This window comes from Vipera berus (genome assembly GCF_964194415.1).
Source record: "Vipera berus genome assembly, chromosome: 6".
NCBI lineage: Eukaryota > Metazoa > Chordata > Lepidosauria > Squamata > Viperidae > Vipera > Vipera berus.
In genome coordinates this window covers 47,022,699-47,045,427 of record NC_138208.1, presented here as the reverse complement: position 1 = coordinate 47,045,427, position 22,729 = coordinate 47,022,699, and the positions used below count along the sequence as shown (strand labels likewise).

Below are 22,729 nucleotides of genomic sequence, written 5' to 3'. Positions count from 1 at the left end.
TTATGCAATTAATTAATGACGTGCTGAGAGAGCACCTATATAAGGGGGTCCTGGTTTACCTCGATGACATCCTTATCTTCACAGAAACCAAAGAGGAACATATCAAACTAGTCAGAGCAGTCCTGAAGAAGTTGCGAGCTGCCCACTTATATGCTAAATTATCGAAGTGTGAATTCCATCAGGAAAAAATCGACTACCTGGGATATCGCATATCTCCAGAGGGCATCGAAATGGACCCTGAGAAGGTCAGGGCAGTACTAGAGTGGGCACCCCCCCGCACACGGAAGCAATTGCAAAGTTTCCTGGGGTTTGCAAACTTCTACCGCCAATTCATCCCCGCATTTGGCCAAATAGCCATGCCCCTCACAAATTTGTTGAAAACGAAGGGGGGGGGGTCACCCGTGAAACCCAGCCAGCCTCTGAAATGGTCAATGGAATGTCAAGCAGCATTTGAGAGGCTAAAGAGACTTTTTTCTGCTGAACCTGTCCTAAAACACCCAGATCCCGACAAACCTTTTGTAATACAGGCAGATGCAAGTGATGTAGCGGTAGGAGCCGTACTATTACAAGAAAATGATGGGGGGACATTGCAACCATGCGCATACACATCCAGAAAACTCACAGAAACAGAACAACGCTGGCCAATATGGGAAAAAGAGGCATTCTCGTTGAGGTGGGCATTACTAACATGGCGCCAATTTTTAGAAGGAAATAAAATACCTTTCCAGGTCTGGACAGACCACAAAAATTTGGAAGCACTAAAAACGCCCAGAAAGCTCACTCCTAAGCAAGCCCGCTGGTCCCAACATTTTCACCGATTCAATTTCACTCTCAAACACTTACCGGGGGGAAAGAACTTCCTGGCAGATGCATTATCCCGCATGCCCCAATATAACAGCACAAGAGTTACTGACTTTAAACCACTTGTACCGGAACAACAACTGGCAGCACCAGTCACCACCAGGGCACAAGAAAAATGAAGCCGAAGGTAGATAGCCAAACTGGAATAGAATTCAGGAAATCTTTGGAAAGTGATGAATGGTTCCAGAAAAATAAACATGTGTGCACAATTAAAGATGGACTGCCGTGGGTGGGGGAGAAGCTATATATACCTGCCACACAGAGAATCAATTTCATGCAACTGTGCCATGATACAAAATCAGCAGGACACTTTGGCTTTGTAAAAACCTTACACTTAACTAAAAGGCAATTTTGGTGGCCATCTATGAAAAAGGACATAGAAAGCTATGTGGGTAGCTGTCAAATTTGCGCGATGGCCAAAAGACTGCAAGGGAAACCGCCAGGTCTGTTACAACCGGTGGCAAACCCCTCAGCCCCATGGAAAGAAATAGCCATGGATTTTATCGTAGAACTGCCAGAAAGTAATGGAAACACCGTAGTCTGGACTGTCACAGATCTGTTCTCTAAGCAAGTACATTTCATACCTTGCCAAAAAATCCCGACTGCAAAAGCATTAGCAAAACTTTTTGTACAGCATATTTACAGATTGCACGGGGTACCACAACGCATCATATCTGACAGAGGGGTGCAATTTACGTCGGCATTTTGGAAAGAATTTTTATCCCTCTTAGGAACCACCCAAGCACTGTCATCTAGTCACCATCCTCAGACAGACGGAGCTTCTGAAAGACTTAATAATATACTTGAACAATATCTGAGATGCTATATTAATTTTCAGCAGTCCGACTGGACGGACCTACTGCCTTTTGCAGAAGTAGCATATAATATTGCAGTCCACTCAAGCACAGGTTACACTCCTTTTCAAGTAGCTACAGGCCAGAGTTTCAACCCAATACCAGAACTAACCCCAAAAGAACCGGTTATCCCTGATCTGAAGGAATGGATTGCTCAATTACAAAATACATGGCCAATCGTTAGGAAAGCGTTGGAAGATGCCAGAAAAGCATACAAGACACAGGCAGACAAAAAAAGAACCGATCCCACACCATTTAGGGTAGGAGAGATGGTATATTTATCCACAAAATACCTGAAATCACTCCAACCCTGTAAAAAACTAGGACCAAAATATATTGGACCCTTTCCAATTAAAAGAATCATAAACCCAGTAACAGTTGAATTAGAACTACCCAAAAATCTTAGATGAATACACCCAACCTTCCACTGCAGTCTATTAAAGAGAGAACAACAATCACCACTACGAGAAAAAATCCCACCACCACCACCCCCCATCATGGTGGAAGGAGAACAACATTTTGAAGTGAAAGAAATCTTAGATTCCAGAAAACACCTTGGAACGATACAATATTTAGTGGCATGGAAACACCTCCCCTCCTCAGAAAATGAGTGGGTTAACAAACTCCATGTTAAAGCACCAAAGTTGCTTAAGAGGTTTCATACAGAATATCCAAACAAACCAGGCTAACATTTATATGTTTTCTTTCCCCACAGATGGACTCATCTTTTTTCTGAAAGGAGAGCCGAATGTCAGAATCCATTTATATCACATTTCATAATTGTATAGGTAGAACAACGTGCTATTTCTGGGGATTCTGCCATCTCTCCGAGGGGGGGGGAGAGGATGGTTACTAAAGCGATTTTCAAACAACAGGGGATGTTTTAACGGGGGAAGGGAGGGGGACAGACAGGTCTGGATTGTATCTTCATTTACAACTGAAAAGAAAAGCAATAACCATAAAACCAAGGAGAGTTCCCTTTCCCATGGAAGGACCTGACACCTAGCAACTGACGACAGCCTGACCAAATGGATGAGGGGAGGGGCTGAAATGGGAATGGTTTATATAGGATTGAAATGTAACTTTTGTCAGATTCCGTCTTGTATTCCCACAATCGATTCCATCCTAGTAAATATTTTCCTTTTGGACTAAACTTGCATCCAAGAGTTCTTATTTCCTAAGATGTGGATTGAGGTGGGTCCTGACATGACATCAAAGTAGCTGCTTTTAAAAATTGACTCTGGCGCGGCAGGAAGGGAGGGGGAAGCATGAGGTATCTCAGTGGGTCAAAGAGGCTTTGGGGGCCTGTTCCATCACTACCCCCCCCAGGGCCTTCCCCACTGTGAGATACCTCATGTGCACTTAATGAGCCGCGTGTGTCTTAACAAGCAAGGGAGTGATCTTGTTCAAGGTACTAGATTCACTCCCACAAGTTTTAGAATTGCGAATGGAATGTGCAGGTTCAATTACACTCGTAACTCGAGGACTATCTGTATTTTTGTTTTCGTTGATTTTATGGGTGCTTTTTTGCTATTTTAATAATTATTAGTCGCTTCCTATAGTCATGAGTTTGAGATGGGCAACGATATAAATTGAAATAAATGAATAAAATATTCCATCAGTTTCTTTTCTGGCTACACTGAATGGTGTTTGCTTCTTAATATATACTAGTTTTGTAATGTCTCCCTTATGTACATTCAACTGTATGTTCAGGCAACCAAGAACTAAGCTTCCCTAAAATGTTCTAGGAATGTATTGATTTCTGTGACTAATTTTGTAAAAATATCACTTTTATTTTCTTGGAAATATGAATTATTATATGCAGGTACATATGCACAGATATTTTATGAAATAAGCAAAATCAACTTTACTGCTAATGGTATTGAAGTGCACGGTTTGAATCATTAGTAAGATTTTGATTAGTATTGATATCTGCTAGAAAAACTTAAAAAGCCTTCAGATTCTTGAAGATACCACTCGTAAGCAGTGAAAATATACACAATTCTATAGTTCCAGTGAAATATATAAACCTGTATAATATTTTAAGCTTACTTGTAGTGGCAGTAATCAGCATTTAGGTTTTGTCTTTGTTGTATCTTTTCACGATAACTCTATTGAACTCTATCCATAAACATGTCTATTCTACAAGCAGCTGGCATGCAAAATGACATACTTGCATAGAATATAATATTATATATTTTTCTTACAGAATTAAGACTAGGTCAGCATTGACTGAAAATATGCTTTCTAACAAATTACGATTTGATGGTAGATTAATATCAAGGTATGCCTACAAAACTTTTAAATTTTGTTTTCTATTCAGAAGTTACTGAGTATGCTACTTCCATAACCACATCTTAGTCTAATTGCTTTCTAATAAAATAGCATAGTAATATTACAGTTTATATTAGACTTTTATCCATTGTTATGTATATTTCATGTTGATCTGCTGTATGCACATTTTGTGAAAGCATAATCAGGTGCTAGACTAATGATAAAATGCTGATTTCCCTGTGTATGTATGCAGGAGGGATAAACTAGTAAATAGAATTGGTGTCCTTTAACTAATTGTTGTGGATCTTGTGAATATAATCATTTACTCTATTAATCTTTTCCCCTTATGTCATGGTCCAGCAGTATGATCTATTGCAGCAGTTGTTCATCAAAATTATTTTTACCTTAAATACTAAATACTAAAATATGTGATGTTTGGTCGTTAGATCTGTTAATTGGGTGGAGCTTTGAGACACTGAAAGTAGAGCATTTATACATACTGGGCCTAATTGGAAATAATATGCATCCCCCAATTCTCACATTCTGATCAGGATTAGTGGAGAACTCTCAGCAGAAGAACACATTGGTTAAATTTATATTACACAAACTGTAGTGACATGAGATTTGCTTAAAATGTAATATTGTTTCTGTCTGATTGGCAGTTAAGGATTCATTCTGCTTTATTTTTAAGAATCTAATACTTTTTTTCTATTATAGGAATGGACGTGATGCTTGTCGAGAACTGATTGGATTTTACTTTGCTTATGACAAATCTTTAACTATATATGAATATCGAAAGTTTGGTAAAAATAGGTGTGTGTGTGTGTAAAAATCTCTTCAGAATTTTATTTAGCCATTAATACTTAGTAAAATCACTTCAAGGGTTTTTTTTGTTTTAATTTCATACAGAATAAATGCTCTACCATTCATTCTGAAGGGTATTTATATGCATCAGCGTGGACGGAAGAAAGGAAAACAATACAGTCTTAATGATTTCTTTGTTGTAAGTATTATAAATCTGAATAGGAGGAAAGTATGAGCAACTTTTTGTGTCCAGAAACTGCACGATTGCTGGGTAATGGGTTTGAGCCATGCAAGTATATGAACAAATAAACAGGGTGGAGAGAAATAAGAGTGTTTTTACAGGAGTAAGGGAAGAAAATACTTTTAAAAGCTAGAATTGCCTTACGTATCACTGGTACAGTTTTGTTTCTAGAGGCCTTTTGAGCTGGAAGAAGCACAGAACATTTCTCAGATTAAGGAAGGATGGTGTTCCTTCCCTGTAAACAGGAGGAAAATGTGATGGTCTTAAGAATTATTTCTGCTTGAAATAATTGAATACGAACAGGTCAAGAGCTATTTATTTTCAGTGATCCTGACCAAAATCTACTTTACCTGTGCTAGAACGTATCTTTTCCCCGCTTGTTATTGTTCAGTTGCTAAGTTGTGTCCAACTCTTTACTACCCCGTGGACCATAGCACACCATGCTCCCCGGTCCTCCACTATCTGCTGGAATTTGCCCAAATTCATGTTCATTGCATCAGTGCACTGTCTAACCATTTCATCTTCTATTGTCCCCCTTCTCCCTTTGCCTTCAATCTTTCCCAACATCAGGGTCTTTTCCAAAAAGTCCTCCCTTCTCATTAATTGGCCAAAATATTTGAGCTTCAGCTTCAGTATCTGTCCTTCCAAAGTACAGTCAGGGTTGATTTCCTTTAGGATTGACTGATTTGATTTCCTTGCAGTCCAAGGGACTCAAGAATCTTCTCCAGCACCATAATTTCAAAGCATCAATTCTTCGGTGCTCAGCCTTTCTTATGGTCCAACTCTCACAGCCTACATCACTATTGGGAATCATAGCTTTGACTATATGAACCTTTGTCAGCAATGTGATGTCTCTGCTTTTTAATATGCTGCTTATGTTTTCCATAGCTTTCCTCCCAAGGAGCAAGTGTCTTTTAATTTCATGGCTGCAGATACAGTCTGCAGTGATCTTGGAGTCCAAGAAAATAAAATAGTAAAATAAAATAATAAAAGCAGGCATATACATAGAATGAAGGCTATTGTTAAGCACATTGGTTTGTGCTTAAATTGTAAGCCGCCCTGAGTCTTCGGAGAAGGGCGGGATATAAATGGGATTAAAATAAAAATAAAATAAAAATAAAATCTGTTACTGCTTTCATTTCTTCCCCTTCTATTTCCCAGGAGGTTATGGGACCAGATGTCATGATTTTAGTCTTTTAATATTGAGTTTCAAGCCACCCTTTGCAGTCTCCTGTTTCACCCCCGCCAGGAAGCTCTTTAGTTCCTCTTCACTTTCTGCCATAAGAATGGTACTGTCTGCATATCTGAGGTTGTTGATTTTGTCCCGGCAATCTTAATTCCGGCTTGTGATTCATCCATCCTGTCCTTTTGCAAAATGTACTCTGCATATGCAGACTTGTTATACTCCTTTCCCTATTTTGAAGCAATCAGTTGTTTCATGTCCAGTTCTAACTGTTGCTTCTTGACCCATATACAGGCTTCTTGGGAGGCAGGTAAGATGGTCTGGTATTCCCATCTCAAAGCCTTTAGCATAGTCAATGAAGCAGAAGTAGCTGTTTTTCTGGAACTTCCTTGCTTTCTCCATAATCCAGCAAACGTTGGCAATTTGATCTCTAGTTTCTCTCCCACTTTGAAACCCAGCTTGTGCTTCTTCCTTCTACTAATTGCTAATTAAATTTGTTTCAAAGGGCATAGACAAGATTCCCAGAACATTGCAGGCTGGTTTGAGTTTGTCAATAATGGGTAGGCAATGATAATTTATTTTCAATTGTTGCTTTCCTTTTTCTTTCTTGAATATTTTCAGTGTTAATTGTTAGATGGATTATTAATATGATTTTTCAAACTGATTTAATGGATTCAGAGAATGCAGGCAGACATTTATTCTGATAACATTGCTCAGATCCACAACGAAAGTAATATTCAGAAAGATCTCACCCGAATTCTTTAGTTGCAAGCTAAATAAAAAATTGTTTTTAAATTGCTTTAAGGCTACATATCTTCCCTTTGCCACAAGAGGGCAGACGGGCAGTTGATTACGGAGCACAATGTGTACTATCTTTTATGATTAAATGAATAGGATTGCATGGCTTCTTAAAGCGATTAATCCTTATTTATTTAATTTGGTAAAACATAAACCAAATTTTTATCAGAGTGTTGAGAATCAAAAAGTATGTATTGGAACTTCTAAAAACTGAGAAATTTACTGGTATAGGCGTCTATGGCTGGTTTCTGTTGGGTAGTATTGAGCTTTAGGATTTAAGTTTATAGACCATGGAGACTAAAGCCTGAAGCTCAACTTTGCCCAACAAAGGAATTTTTTTCAAAATATCTTTTTTAGAATTCAAGAAATTATTACTAATAACAGTATAGCAGTGATGTTCATTAGAGGAACAGCACATTCCTCTATAACGGAATGTGTACATAGAATTATTTGTCACTGTATTAACCTGACAGTAATTTGGATAACAAAACAATATTAGAACATTTGGAATTTACAGCATAGCATCTTGAGAGTATGAATTTGTACTTTAAACTGAAGAACTGTTAACTACAGCAGATAACATAGTGCTCTATATCCTTAATACAATCATCCAATGAATATCAGAATGAAGAATACTTATGCCTTAGTAAATGCATACATTGGATGCTGTTATATAATCTCTGGTGTGGCTATAAGTGATAATAGCAAGAATCTGTAGTCATGATTAGCAACCCGTGACAACTATTTTTACTTGTTGGGAATCTGTGTAGATTTTCATAGGCTGAAAAATATACTGTCCACATACTATGCATTTTATTTTATGTTTGTCAACATCTTCATATATACAGCTGATTAAGAGAAAAAAAATAAGCCAATTAAAAGAAAAAATGCAAGAGGTATTCATCTGGAATTACTATATGAAAATGTCTATATGGATTTTGTTCCTGATTCTCTGAAGATTATAGATTTCTCAGAATTACATATTTTTTTTCTATACAAAGGATGTTGCAACACATCTGCAAACAACTGGAACAACTCAATTTATCAAATGAGCTACAAAAGAACTGAATGACTTAAAATATTTCCCTGTTATATGAGAAACAAAATTGTTCTTTTCATATATTCTGATAAGAAATTCAACTCTTAATCCTGAATAAATTCTGCTTCCCCAGAATCTGAAAAGGATATTTTAGTCTTGAAATTTATAATCCTGAACTCCAAGTCTTCTCAACTGTGCCATATTAAGTCTAGAGGCAATAAGTACAACAGTCAAAATCATGGAAGTTAGGTGTTATCTGTTAGTAAACAAAAACATTGTGAGAGAAAAGTGGCTTATTTAGAGAAGATCATTCGGAGAATGAGGGAGAATAAACAAAATATTGATATATAATTGGGCAGGTGTGCAGCAGAAAAGATAACTGAAGACAGAACAGTAGACAGATGCTGTCCATTAAGATTAGTGTCCTTGTAGAAAACTGGATGGATAACAGATTTGGTCTGGTTTGACATCGTGCTTTCTAGTTTCTCAAAGTCAGATATATTTGAAATAATTCACCTCTTTAATATTGTACTGTTATTTTATGGAATAGAGTTTTAAATCATTCTTATATTATTGATCACAGGGGGCAGACCTAACTTTTTTGAGCCTTCAGCATCCTGGCCTTCCTGAAAGTGTTAAACAGAAACCAGTGTTTACAATCCGTGTCACAAATATTGATGGAATGGCTAGAACTTTTCTAAAGTAAGTGGAATTAGAGTATCTGCTCATGAATCCTCTTTGTTGATCAAAAATATTTTCTATATCTATTGGCTTGAGGATTTGTTTGTATTTCTCCAGCATAAATGTTAATACCTGATTAGAGGTACACATAGTAGAATGTTACTATATGACTGGGTGTTTGTAGAAGACAGAAACTCCTCCAGAACACAGAAAAATGTGTAAGTACATCTAACATTACTTATGTTATAGTTACTGTTTCTAAAAAGTGCAATTTTGAATTTGTTTGAAGAGAGATACCATACAATTAAAAATGGTAACTTTTTTTTCATTGCTTTTAATGAAAAAAGCTAATCTTCTGCTCAAATTGCAGTTTTATATAATTAAAACAAAAAAGAATTGCAGAACTGTATGTAATGTAGGTCCCTCAGAAATATTGAAATTACATGGTCCTTCAGAAATACTGAAACTATATGTCCAAGAAATCCAAATCAGTTCTTAACACATGAAAAACGTGATTATTTAAGACTAGTTTAATAGTTTCATTTCAAAAGTGAGAATTAATTGGCAATTACATTATTGTTTATAAAGGAAAACCTGTAAATAGAGGGAAAAAATTATTGTAATGGATATTTCATGCTTTCCCTGATTCTTGCAGCTCTTTCTAGAACTTTAATGATAGTCTAATAAATGTAAGAGATTAGAAATAAATCAACAGTAGTTATTTGGGGTAACTATTTGGTAGTTATTTGCTATAATCTTTAAAAATAGCAGATTAGAAGATATAGTAACTGAGATAACACATAATTTTGATATATAATGTAGTTTATTTGGCTTTGCCTTGATACGTTTTATGAATCTAGAGATTATGAGTAGTAAATTATAAGGTGTAAGTCATATTTTTGGCTTAGTATATTTGCATATCATAGGTACTTATCATATGGTGGCTTATTCAATAATGCATAATTGGACAGTCTGTGAATTGGGCCAGCAAGTAGGAACAAAAATACTAAAGATTTATATAAAATGGGTGTTGGCTAGGAGTCTTGCTAATCTATTAATCAGTCTATCAGAGAAATATCCTTGGCCTATTATGGATTTCTAGGAAGTAAAGAGAAGAAGATGGATGTGGCCTCAGCTAGACATGACATGATACATTTTGAATGAGTGATTGCAAGTATTTCTTTGTGGGTCTGTTGTTAAAAGAAAGTTCAGAAATAGTTTGTACAGATTGTGGCTACTAATGTGAAAAGTGGTAAGATGGAGAAAGATCATATATATTCTGTACCTTCTAATGGGATATTTCTAGCACTACTGATTAAAAAGCACAGTGGTTTTTTTAAAATCTTTGCAGATTTAATAGATTTATTAAATGTTTTTAGGTAATGTCTGACTGAAACCCCATTTAATGTATTTTTTTCTGGTCTGGAGTCCTATGTGGCTATGTTTAGCTGCCACTTTAATTTCCTACAGCATTCACATATTAATAACCCTGTGATGCAGTGTAGAAGATTGACAGCAGTTCCAGGCTGTCTTGGTACTAGTGAGGGGCCGGTGAAATCAAAAGTGCATGCCAGAATAAACAAACAATGAAAAACCAAACACACAAATCAAGGACCTGGACCTGGCTTTGATACAAAGCCTAATATAATGCAAAGTATAATATAGCTTTGATGCTATCACACAGTAATAACTCAAATCCCCTTCCTGTCTCATATCTTCTATTATCCCTGACTAGAACATAGTATACCCAAATGAGATGATTTGACGTAATTCTCAAGATTTAGCTTGAACAAGTTAAGACTTTGTTCCTTTTAATTCTTTAAGAAACAGAATATTTCTGAACTTGTTTTTTAAAATACGTATACTCAAAAACTGGAATTTATCTCTTTTGATAAGGTGAAATTACTTATCTTCTGGACTGTTTTACATGTGTACTAATCTGGTTAACGTAGTTTCAAAGTTCAAAAGAAGGGCCTGTACTCCATTATATAGAACAATTAACCAGTGGAACAACCTGCCTCCAGAAGTGGTGAATGCTCCAACACTGGAAGTTTTAAAGAAGAGACTGGACAGCCACTTGTCTGAAATGGTATAGGGTTTCCTGCCTGAGCAGGGGGTTGGACTAGATGACCTCCAAGGTCCCTTCCAACTTATTCTTCTTCTTCTTCTTCTTCTTCTTCTTCTTCTTCTTCTTCTTCTTCTTCTTCTTCTTCTTCTTCTTCTTCTTCTTATTATTATTATTATTATTATTATTATTATTATTATTATTATTATTATTATTATTATTATTATCATCATCATCATCATCATCATATAAATCATCAATCTGGGCAATCCCTTGTTCAAGCTGAGCGAGTTTTAATAATCACATGCACTGGGTAAGCAAATAACCCCTAAGAGTCTGTATTTCAAAAGCTGTCTCACCTTTCAAGAGTAAATAAAGAGGTCTCTTCATTGCATCTATGAAGCCATCTACGATGTATTCCTGCATAAAATACTTTCATGTCTTGCTAGATTTGGGAGGAACATTTCAAACCTTTGAATAAGTTTATTTCAAAGTTTTTAGATACTATAAATACATATAAAATATTTTACAACTCAGAAAATCTGTTTTTCCTAATTTATATGTAAAATATAATATATATCTGTGAAAGTAACCTCCTGTATTTATGACTGCTTAACAAATGCATATATTATAGGATGTATAATGTGGAAAATGAGAAACATCCTATCAAGGAAGAAGATGATTGGAAAAAAACTTTGAGGAATATTCAAGGTTTGTATATTCTGTTTGCTAGAAATTCTTGTCTATGAGTTCTATAAAATATTTTCATGGAACCTAGATTGTGCTTTATAGTAATTGTATTACAGTACACTTTCAGAAAAGGCTTTTGATTATAGGTAATATAATTTTTTGATGCAGAGAAAATAGTGTGAATTTTCTTTGATATTAGCAATGTTCTATCAGAATGGGATAATTCTTTATATGTAGAATATCCTAGGATAAATTCTGAGCATCTCTAGTAATTTCCTTGTATAGCAGGATTAGAAAATAATTCTTCAGTTTATCATACTATATCACTAAAAGGCAATATTGAGGTAGATTAGGTCACACTTTTACATATTTGAAAACAATTACTGTACTTGAGAGAAAGAAGCATAATTTTAACCAACCATTTTAAATTCCTAACTAGATAATTTGAGACCAAAATTAAGTAAAAGAGGAGTTCGTATTGTTTCGGGACTAGGAAAACATTTTCGTGAATTGGACAAGAAGCAAAATGGAAATATTACAAAAGCAGACTACAAACAAGCTCTAAAAGTATTTCATTTAGAAGTGACTGAAGAGGTATGTCAAAATCCTTATATAAGAGAGTAGATACAATTTAATAGGCATTACTTCAACATGGTAGTATGTAATTCATGAGCAATTTGCAAAGACTGAAAGATACAATTTCCTGAAAAGGAATAGGCCAGACAAAGTGGGAGGATGAGATGGCATTGTATATGAAGAACAGGTATGCTTTTAGAGGTTTGGGAACTTAAGAAACTCCAAATTAGAGTTTTCATATAAGGAAACAAAAACAATGATATTGCAGGATGGGCTGTGGACCACCTAGCCAGGCAGAAGATCTTGATAATACCCTCCAGGGCCAAAGTACAAGGCTTTCATGGTTTGGGGCTATTTTGCGTTGTGCTTTTATAGTCATTATGTTTATTGCTTATTTCATAAGTGTTTCAATCTGATGCTATCACACACAAAATTATAATTTGGGCATGCATAAATGAGAAATATAATACTAATAGGATCTTAGTTACTTGGATGTTTATGGAAACTAACTGTTGAGCTTGGGGAACAGTACAATTGCCCCATAGGCAGGAGCAGCTTACTGCTTATTTTCTCTGCTTACTTTTAGGTCATATTTTCTTTCTGTTGACAGGCCCCTTTGGCCTACCTGAGCCTACTCTGGGTTTTATGTGTCCTTCATTCTTGAAGTAGCTTCAAAGAATGTTCTTACAGTTTCTGAAAACCCCATTCCTGCATAATTTGAGTTTTGCTAATGTTTATGTCATGGTACTTATTTTGTTAGTTAGGTATGCAGCACTTAATTTGACTTTGTATTTTAAATTTAGGAATTTGAATCTTTATGGTTAGTTCTACATGATGACAATAATGGTGAAATTGATTACATTGAATTTACTCGTGCTATTCTTGGAGAAATGAATGAATACAGAAAAGCATTTGTTAGGAAAGTAAGTAATCTTATTTTAAGGCTATAATTCATGTATTAAAAAGTTGAATACTCTTAATGTGTTTAATGCTTAACTGGTTGTTTTTTTGGTGGGAGAATGTCAAGATTTGGTTTACTGTGAGAAAAGTTGTTTCTGTGTCATTTGAAGAAAATTGTCAGTGTGAAAATGAGTCAGTGAGAAAATTCTTTACTGTTTATGCAACAGAGAAAAATGTGTTAAGAAATTGGTACTGTTAACAAAAAAATACGTTCAGATTTCTAAGTAGAAAATATATTTATTGTTATAAGATACTGACTGAATAAAACCTACTGTCCTGAGGAAATTTTAAAAGCTTACTTGCACTGATGTTAATTTCAGTTAGGTGTACCCAATTACTTATTTAATTTCTCTCTTTTTCCAAACATTTATGTAAGGTCAGGTATTCCACAAATATAAATTCTATATGTAGCATGTTGATTGAATTTTGCTAATATTACTTCATTTTCATGTAAACATACCAGATGTATATAAACATTTTTTCCATATATTTGATGCTCACATTTTTTTTCTGATTATTTTTAGGCTTATATGAAGCTAGATTACAATAAAATTGGCAGAGTCCCTATGGTAGATATCAAGAAATGTTATTGTGCTAGAAAACATCCTCAAGTTATAGCAGGTAATCTATATACTACTAAAACTTTTGTTGTCATGACCTTTAACTAGGTGAAACAGTGCATTAGAAGGGCAACATTTTTTGAATCTAGATACCTCAAATCAGCTAATTTACAGATCTAAAATCTGGGACCCATAACTCCCAACGAAATAAAATTTGGGAAAGTTGTAGTTGCTTCAGTGCTACTGGCTGTTACTGTGGTCATGTGATCTTAATTGTCAGTGTTCCATGACACTTTCCCAGCTAGTTTTGCAATTCCTTGCTCTATCCCCCACTCAGCAGCAGCCACTTACTTCCATATTTCTTGACCTATTTCACTTTTGCGCAGACCCTATCCATCCCACCCTCACCTCTTGTGCACTCATGACCACCCTTTCCAACCTACAGTCACCTGTGCACCCTCCCCAACCCATGTGGCATCTATGACACACACCCACATATCATTCCCAACTTATGTGGCATCTCTGACACACCCCATGTACAATCCTGACCCCCACCCCTGTGCATCCTCTCTTCCCGGCAGCAGCATCTTACCAGATTACTGCCCTTGATCTTGCAACTTCTGCTGGCTTCCCCACTGACTTTTCCTCTGCAAGCTTCCCCCAAGCAAAGCAAATGGGAAGCTGTCAAGTGTTCAAGGGAAGGCAGGGGGAGGAAGGAAGATAATAGCAGAATGATAGGGTGTGCAGGAAAGAAGGGGGGAAGGGAAGGAGAGAAGGAGGCAGGGAAGTAAAAAGACAGGAAGAGAGGGAGGAAAGGGGGGAACAGTTAGGAAAGGAGGGAGGGAGGAAGGAAGGAAATGATAGAATGATAGGAAGGGTGAAGAAAGGAGAAGGGAGGAAGGAAGGAAGGAAGGAAGATCAATTTCTGATGCTCCCTACCAGTTTCCCACAAGGAAAGTCAAGGGAAGGCAGCAGGAAGTTGGAAGTCACTGCCACTCCCACTGTTTTTTTGCCTGCCCGTGATCATTTTATTTTTCTCTTTTGCTAAGGAAATATCTCTGAAATGATGACCCAATGTGGCACAAGTTGTCTAATTAATAACAAACTAATTATTGGTTTGCATTGCTACTACTTCTTAGGTGCAGGGAGATTATAGTCATTATAGTCATTCAGTTTAAGAAAGAGTTTAATTTATTATATCTGCCTTGGGTAATCTCTGTCTTCGTTTATATATCTTCAGTCTTTTGGAGCAAATTTATATTCTACCTCTGAGCTTCTAAAACTATTTGACTTCAAGATCCTTACCATGAAACTCTATTCCTTATGGCCATTTCTTTAGCTGCATGGCTTTCCGGACAGACCGACATTACTTATTTTTTTCTGCAGATAAGGACTATTCCTTACATGTATAACACGTTTCCATTAGATCAGCTTAATGTTACTAAAGAATTTGCAAGCTTCTGTTTTTTCAGGTTGCTTGATTATTCAAAAAATATAAAAATACATTATAAAAATAGAATGGAAAGAAACAAGAATGTTTTTTTTAAAAAAGCTCAAGATGTTTCAGTATGAGGTATTTAATTCATATGCAGTCTCAAATATTTGTCTGCTGAATGCAGTTATGTTGAGAAAATAGACAACATTCCTATGTTGATCAGAGGAACACACAAGATCAGATTCATTTTTCAATTAGCTGCCAACAGAATGATACTGTTTCTTTCACCATCCTTGGAAATCTTTGTAACCTGAGCATACCCAGGGCCTTCATTTGGTGTGTATTGTAGTCCATTATATTTGGAGAAAGACATTACAAAGTTTGGGATAAATGTAGGCTTAAAGTAGGAGACTGAATTATTGTGAGCACCTGTGCAGTGGCATTACAAAACAAACCAATTCCTCTGTTTTGCATTTGCATTCTGATGTTGCATGCAAATATTTAAGTAACAATGATTTGCATTGTGACATGGTGATGGACATTTTGTCTTTTACCTCCTGGACTCCTACACAAGTTACTTTTACTAAGATATCCTTTGAATTTTCTATTTTAACTTGCTTTTCTTAGGAAATCTTTTTTGTTAGATATATAGCATGTTTTTAACATCTGTAGAACACAGGTGTAATTTTTATTTTTTAATGTTTTACTGAAGCTTTCATTTGCTCACTAGCAATTTTAATAGTAAGTAATATTTTAACAGGTAATGCAACTGAGGAAGAAATTAAATCTTCATTTCTTGAAACACTGGAGGATGCCTGCAGCAATCCCAGTGAAGTTTCCTTTGGTGAATTTGAGGATTATTATGAAGGATTAAGTATTGGCATTCTGGATGATGACGATTTTATTAATGTATTAAGGAATCCCTGGGGAATTTAGAAGTAAAAAAATATAATGTAAAAATTAGGAATAGAGACTGAACATTTGTTAACTTTCTAAATAGCTTTAATAAATTGGCCTTCATAATCTGAAGGTATAGTAATGTTTTAAGCATGGCTTGTTTTTCTTCCTGCAACATGAAAGTATTGAAGGGATTTCATTGTGCTTATGATTTTAGTATGTTTAAGTTTGATACTAGCAGCTATTTTGTACATAGTAACCATTTTATATTGATAACTGTAGTGTTATGTAATCATCGTTTTGTTATTTTGTAATCACTATTTTGTAGATAATTGCCTGAGCAGATGCTTTATGTATATTGGAAAAGTAAAAGTCTCACATTAAACATGCAGGAGATTGCTTACATGAAAAGAGCTCAGTAAGGGGAGGGGGAGTTACGAATGGAGCCTGGGTTGTTGTGTATGAGTCACCATCTTGGAATTCTTTCTTCGTGCTATCTTATGTCTGATACAAAGACCTGATCTTTTTGTTCTGGAAAGGTATAAAAGGTGGAAGACATCTTTCCTGGTTGTTGCCTTCATTCCTTTACCAGCCACGAAGAGGAATTAGGCAGCCTCTCTGTTTTGATCAAAATAAATAAATATTTCAGTATATGTTAATTAACATATTAACATTTAGTATATGTTAATTTTATATTGTAAACAAACCATTTTGAAAATACTTTGATTTCAGAAACAGTGAATTACTTCAGTATGTATGTATGTAGTTCTACGATGATCATAATTTGTTATCTTTGCTCAAAAGTATTCAATTTAACTAACAGTTTAATTGATCTTAACTCTAATATATTGCCAGAAGCTTTTCGGAACCAAAGAGCAGTTTTATCCTCTGCTAAATCCTGGACATGCAGATATGGATTTTTGGAGATCTATCATTTAGAATACCATGAATCAGTCATACATAATCTGTGCTGTTCAGACATCCTCAAGGCCACATAACAGTAGTATTTGTCTTCACCTTCAACCACTTTGGGTGGTTGGGAGGGGAAAAAATCATGCTATTTTAAAACCATTTCATTAATTGAGCCAAAATATATTCTCTGTAGGCTAAGATATTAAAAAAGCTCATTCAAGTCATAGCAGAAGACCTCAAAAACAGACAAATGTTGCTGGAGTTGTTTGAAAGCTATGTTCTGTTTGTCTGCAGAACATTTAATATTCCAACCTAAGGGGAAAAAATGAGCCTTTCTGTATATACATTCATCAGGATGCATATAGGGATTATCTGAATAGAACCTGGGAGTCTGACCAGGGATTACTATTTCAACCTTTATTGACTCATCCATCCCATTGGAAAATGATGCCTTTCTACTAACAAAAGATGAAGGGAAATAGGCCTATGTTAAGAGGCTAAACTACTGTATGACAGGATTGAGGATTCTTCAGATGTAATTTTCTAATTGATCAGATGGGATAGCCACCAAGAAGGTACATAAGGAAAAACAGAGGAGAAGACGTGTAGAGGGAGGTTTCAAAGCAATCAATACTTATAGAAATAGTGCCTGGTAGTACTCTTGGCAGCCTACTTCAGTGTACAGTATGCTTTCAGTGCCTGAGGATGAGAATAACAGAATCTACCTTTTATTTAGCCAAATTTAATGTGATAATTTTTCAGAAGACCTGGATGCAAGAAGGAACTCATCTTAATGGATATTATTAGACTTCTCTGATACTAAAGGGGAGTCAAGGCAGGAGATACAACAGTGTGAGGAGCTCATAATATTTATTTCTATTAGATTCTAAGTTTTGGAAATCAGTTTTGTCCCACTGAATTTTACAATAGCAGCATTAATAAAATTCAGCCACTGCAGTCTTATTGTGCATCATCCGTCCTCCTCCGAGAATCTGCTTAAAACTAATCATCATTGATATGTCAGTAATTTCAGTGTCAGAAGTGGGTGAGTAATGCAAAGAATTTCCACAATGTCTTCCAGAATCTTTCCACTTTGCTGTTTGCCATTCTCAATATGCTACTATCTAACTGCTGAATTGTACTTAGTGCAGGTCTTCAGCAGACTGGATCTGATTATTTTAAATAGTGTCACTAAGGGAGATTTTCTAGGGGCATTTATTTGGGGAGCATGTACATCTATGACTACCCTGGGTTATGTGACTGTCATTTGCAACTTTAATTTGTAGATAGTAGAAAGCTGATTGAAAGCTTACTACTGTCATGAGCTTCAAGCCTCCATCAAACAGGGCAAGAAATATGTTTTTCATCCTGCAGTTTAAGCAGATGTGGTACTGCTTGTCATTTAAGGTAGTTAATGCAAATATGACAGAAATGTTAAATTTGATGCACATTTTACAATTTGGAACATCTATTGATTCAGAGTCCTCAATTGGAGCATTCCTTGTGAGCTGGTTTCAGTTCATAGATAATTAAGGACGGTGTTAAATATAAAATAACTCTGAATAATGCAGTGCTAATTGTAACTAAACATCAACTTGGATATTTCTATTTTTCTTAATAGTACAAGTACCTGATTGCAAACTAACATAGCTAGCTATAGAGGAGGGCTTGATTCATTTACTAAGTTGATTCATTTACTAACTTCAGCGAAGTTCAACAATCCTTCTTCCATTTGAAAAATAGTAAAATAGTATTTGCCCTTCTATATTCTTTTACTTGAGATCTCCTATCCCAATAGGAAAGTGGGAGGAGTTCACCCACCTGGTATATGCAGGAAATTTGAACAGAATGGTCTCAGAAAGATTTGGCCTTCTTCCATCTTGGCTCTTATGTTAATATCTGGGCTTCCAAACCAGAAATCTGCTTAAGAGTTACCTTGAGGTAAGATGGGTGGCCTATAAATTTTATAAATAAAATAAATAAGGTTGGCAGACTTGTTAGACTGATAAGCTCCAATGTTGGCTTCATAATTTACAGGTATAAACTACATTTTCTGGAAATTGCAATGATCCGAAATTTATTTCAGGCTCCCGACTCCAACCTTACATGGCCAGAGACAAAATTCTATGTGGTAATCTGCTACCAGGTCCATGATCCAGAAATGGAACAGAAGAAAAGAAAAGCTAGGAAGAAGGGGATGAGGATGATAGGGATGTGTAGGGTAGTATTTCAGCATTTCACCATGTTCGTAATCTAGTATTTTGTTTTAATGATCTAGTAATTACTTTTTAAATTTTCCCAGTATTTAATACTTCATGCATATTGTACGCTGACTTACTTTATTTTAATGTCGGTGTAATACTTTATCTTCTTTTATCGTGTTTCTGTCCAACTGTGCAATGACTATATTAAAGATTGATTATGAAAATGCACTCTTGGTATTTGTAGTTTTATTTTGGGAATTATTTTAATGAGATATAGAATGAACACATATTTCTTTTAAGAGAAACTACTTAAGTTTTCTTTCTTGAATACAAAGGCAGATGAAAAATTGAAGGGGAAAATCCATAATTCTTGAAAAGAGAGACATTTTTTTTTTTTTTTTTTTTTTTGCCACGCCTCCTGGAAGATGGCCGCTCGCAGCTGATCGCGGAGATCAAAGGATGCGAGTTTGGCATGGAGCCCTGCAGGGGGCTGCTGTTCCCTAGCCCGGATGGGCGACAGGACCCTCCGAGGCTTTGGTGGAGCCCGTAATGAGCGCCAGTAGTAACAACGGGGCGGTATTGGAAAGGGATGGCGAAGCGGCAAGGAGGCAAGGCTCCCGGACTCGAAGGGGCCAAGCGGAACGGCTCGATCAGGCTGACGGTTGAATTACAACGGCCGAAAGCAACCGGCGGCACCCTACGGCAACCTGTAAAGCGGCCGAGGATGGTCGGGCTGCAACGTGCAGTTTGCAGCCTTTTCTGGCTCGCTCAAACCAGCAAAGAGCATATACCAGCCGGCAGCTGCCGATGGGATCTTGCGGCGGTCCCCAAATCAGCTGTTAAGCGGCCAGCTTGGATGCGAGTAACCGGCGGCACCCCGCGGCAGCCTGTAAAGCGGCCGGTGATGGGCGGGCTGCAACGCGCAGTTTCCAGCCTTTTCTGGCTCGTTCAGACCGGCAGAGAGCATATACTAGCCGGCAGCTGCCGGTGGGATCTTGCGGCGGCCTCCAAATCAGCTGTTAAGCGGCCTGCTTGGATGCGCGGCATGCGGAAGCCTGCAACGGACATACAACGACCTGATCGATCTCCCTTCGATAGACAAACGGTCCGGCCCTGCAGCCACCTGCGGAGGAGCTGTAACGACCTGGGGCTGCCTACAAAGGTAGCCTGGACGGCGAGGCTCCAGAATTGGTGGCTACTGCCCCCCATCTGCCCATCTATAAGATCTTCGCGCTCCCCCCCCACGACAGAGATCTGTGGGATGATGGCCACCGTCTGTAGGCTAGAGCGCCATTTAAAACCCTCCTATATCTGGTCTGGAGGGCAGAATTCACCAGGGACCACCTGAAGCTTTATTTGGAGGTGGGATGTGCCGAAAGGCCCCCGAGATAGCAGTTATCCTCTCGGGATCATAACTTTAAGTCCAGATAATCCCTCCTTCATTTTTTCACCGGAGACTGACTACAGCCCCTCGGTCGCGATGACATCTTAGGCATGGAGATAGATGAACTACCACCGCTCATCACCGGAGCTACGAAGTTATCCACCAACAGACTATGCTAGCATTCACCGGACTCTCTCTCCTCCTGCGACCTACCCGGAGCTGGATGGTGACCCCCTGAGATCCTGATCACTGTGAGAGGGTGACCATGTTCTCAGGAGCCACTACTTCAGCTCTGTGGTCTTGATATGCAGTTGTTCCTACCAGCTCGTCCTTTACTCCTATTTCCACCTCTGATGGCTTACACCAGAAGTGAGCTACTTGCCCTGAGAGCTTCCCCACTCTCTCAGAGATGGCCATCAGACCTACGCCGCCGTTTCCTTAATGACGGGTCCTGGGACCCCGAGAGGTGGCATGGCGCCAAGAAGAGGCTCTTGGGTTTTCTTTTAAAATTTTTTGAAGGGTTAGGGAGGGGGGAGGGTCAGGCCCAGCAAATCGAGGGGAAGATCCCACCGGACCTGTCTCAGCCTAAGTTGGCCAATGGTCGCGGCAATATGAGGGCCATGGAGAGTCTTGTAAACCAGGGGGATGGGACAGGGATACCGATCCCCACAGTAATTGGGAATGGCAGCAGATGGAGGAGCAGAGGGTCATATCGTATTCTGAGATCACGCCCACGCTATCTTCTTGCTGTGGCGCGCTCTGACCCTCTGGCTCCCGCTTGCTGCCCTGGGGAAGAGGGAGGTCTGACTCCTGAGCTCAGGCTGATCTATTTTAATGCCAGGTCTGTTGTGAATAAAGCTCCCCTCATCCATGACTTGATCGAGGAGGAAGGCGCAGACCTGGCATGCATCACGGAAACCTGGCTGGGCCCAGAGGGAGGGGTCCCTCTGACTGATTTATCCCCCCCAGGTTTCCGTGTGCTACATCAACCTCGAGCTCAGGGTAGGGGAGGTGGCGTGGCGATCGTTATCAGAGAGACCCTCCATCCGCGGGAGGCCACTGCCCCTCAGATAGACGGATGTGAATCCCTCCTCTTAAGGTGGGGTCCTGGTGGTCAGTTGGGCCTACTTCTGGTATACCTCTCTCCAAGCTGCACAGCAACGGTTCTACCCAAGCTACCTGACGCCATCTCAGGATTGGCGGTCGAATTTCCAAAGCTTATGGTACTGGGAGATTTTAATCTACCTTCCCTGGGCAGTGCATCAGAAGTGGCCCGAGAGTTCATGGCCTCCATGACGGCCATGGACCTTACTCAAATTACTCAGGACCCAACTCACGAGGGAGGAAACATGCCGGATCTAATTTTTGTCTCTGGGCAGTGGCTAAATGGGATGGGTGGGGTTACTCCAACATCACAACCCCTTTCATGGACAGACCACTACCTCCTGCGGTTGGGCCTCCGTCACGTCACCCCCCGATGTCAGGAAGCGGAACCGACCAGGTGGTTCCGCCCCAGGCGCCTGATGGACCCAGATAAATTCCAGATGGCGCTTGGACCGATTCCCACCTCCCTCTCCCACAACCCGGTCGAGTCCTTAGTTAATGCCTGGCAACAGGCTGCTTCGGAGGCGCTCGACCGCGTTGTCCCTTTGCGGCCTCTGACCCGGCGCAAGTCCCGACTCGCTCCTTGGTTCTCCAAGGACCTGCGGGAGATGAAGCGCCAGAGAAGGGGCCTAGAGAGCATTTGGAGAGCCAGTCGGTCCGAGTCTGACCGAACACAGTTAAGATCCTTTTCTAGATCCTATCTTGTGGCAATGAGGGTGGCAAAGCACGCCTACTTCACCACCCTCATTGCGTCCGCAGATAATCGCCCGGCCGCCCTATTTAGAGTGGTCCGCTCCCTTTTAAGTCAAGAGACGGGAGAGGACCCCCTACATGGACGGGCTGAGGAATTTAGTAAATATCTGGTGGACAAAATTGCTCAGATTCGGGCTGGTCTGGACTCTGACTGGGCAGTATCTAACGAGAGGAAAACGATGAAGTTGGCCAAGTACATTTGGGAAGAGTTCGATCCTGTGACTCCGGATGAAGTGGACAAGATCATGGGGAAACTAAGTGCCGCCACATGTCTGTTGGACCCGTGTCCCTCCTGGCTAGTCTATGCTTCTCGGGAGGTTACACGAGGCTGGCTCCTAGCAGTTATCAATGCCTCACTGAGTGAAGGGTACTTCCCTGCTGCCTTGAAAGAGGCGGTGGTAAGGCCCCTCCTCAAGAAACCGGCACTGGACCCAGCTGTTTTAAACAACTTCCG

General features: G+C 38.6%; 1 protein-coding gene across 3 annotated transcripts in view; it reads left to right on the top strand.

The window, feature by feature from the left end:
- CAPS2 (calcyphosine 2) overlaps nt 1–16,478 on the top strand; it is a 33,841-nt gene extending 17,363 nt beyond the window's left edge. For all 3 annotated transcript variants that reach the window (XM_081331037.1, XM_081331035.1, XM_081331036.1), the window contains exons 11-19: nt 3,925–3,999; nt 4,707–4,802; nt 4,899–4,992; nt 8,638–8,756; nt 11,435–11,511; nt 11,930–12,084; nt 12,870–12,989; nt 13,551–13,647; nt 15,782–16,478. In XM_081331037.1, coding sequence (XP_081187163.1) covers nt 3,925–3,999; nt 4,707–4,802; nt 4,899–4,992; nt 8,638–8,756; nt 11,435–11,511; nt 11,930–12,084; nt 12,870–12,989; nt 13,551–13,647; nt 15,782–15,957 — 1,009 coding nt within the window. In that variant the 3' untranslated portion in view covers nt 15,958–16,478. The remainder of the gene's footprint in view (nt 1–3,924; nt 4,000–4,706; nt 4,803–4,898; nt 4,993–8,637; nt 8,757–11,434; nt 11,512–11,929; nt 12,085–12,869; nt 12,990–13,550; nt 13,648–15,781) is intronic.
- Nucleotides 16,479–22,729: the final 6,251 nt, after the last annotated feature.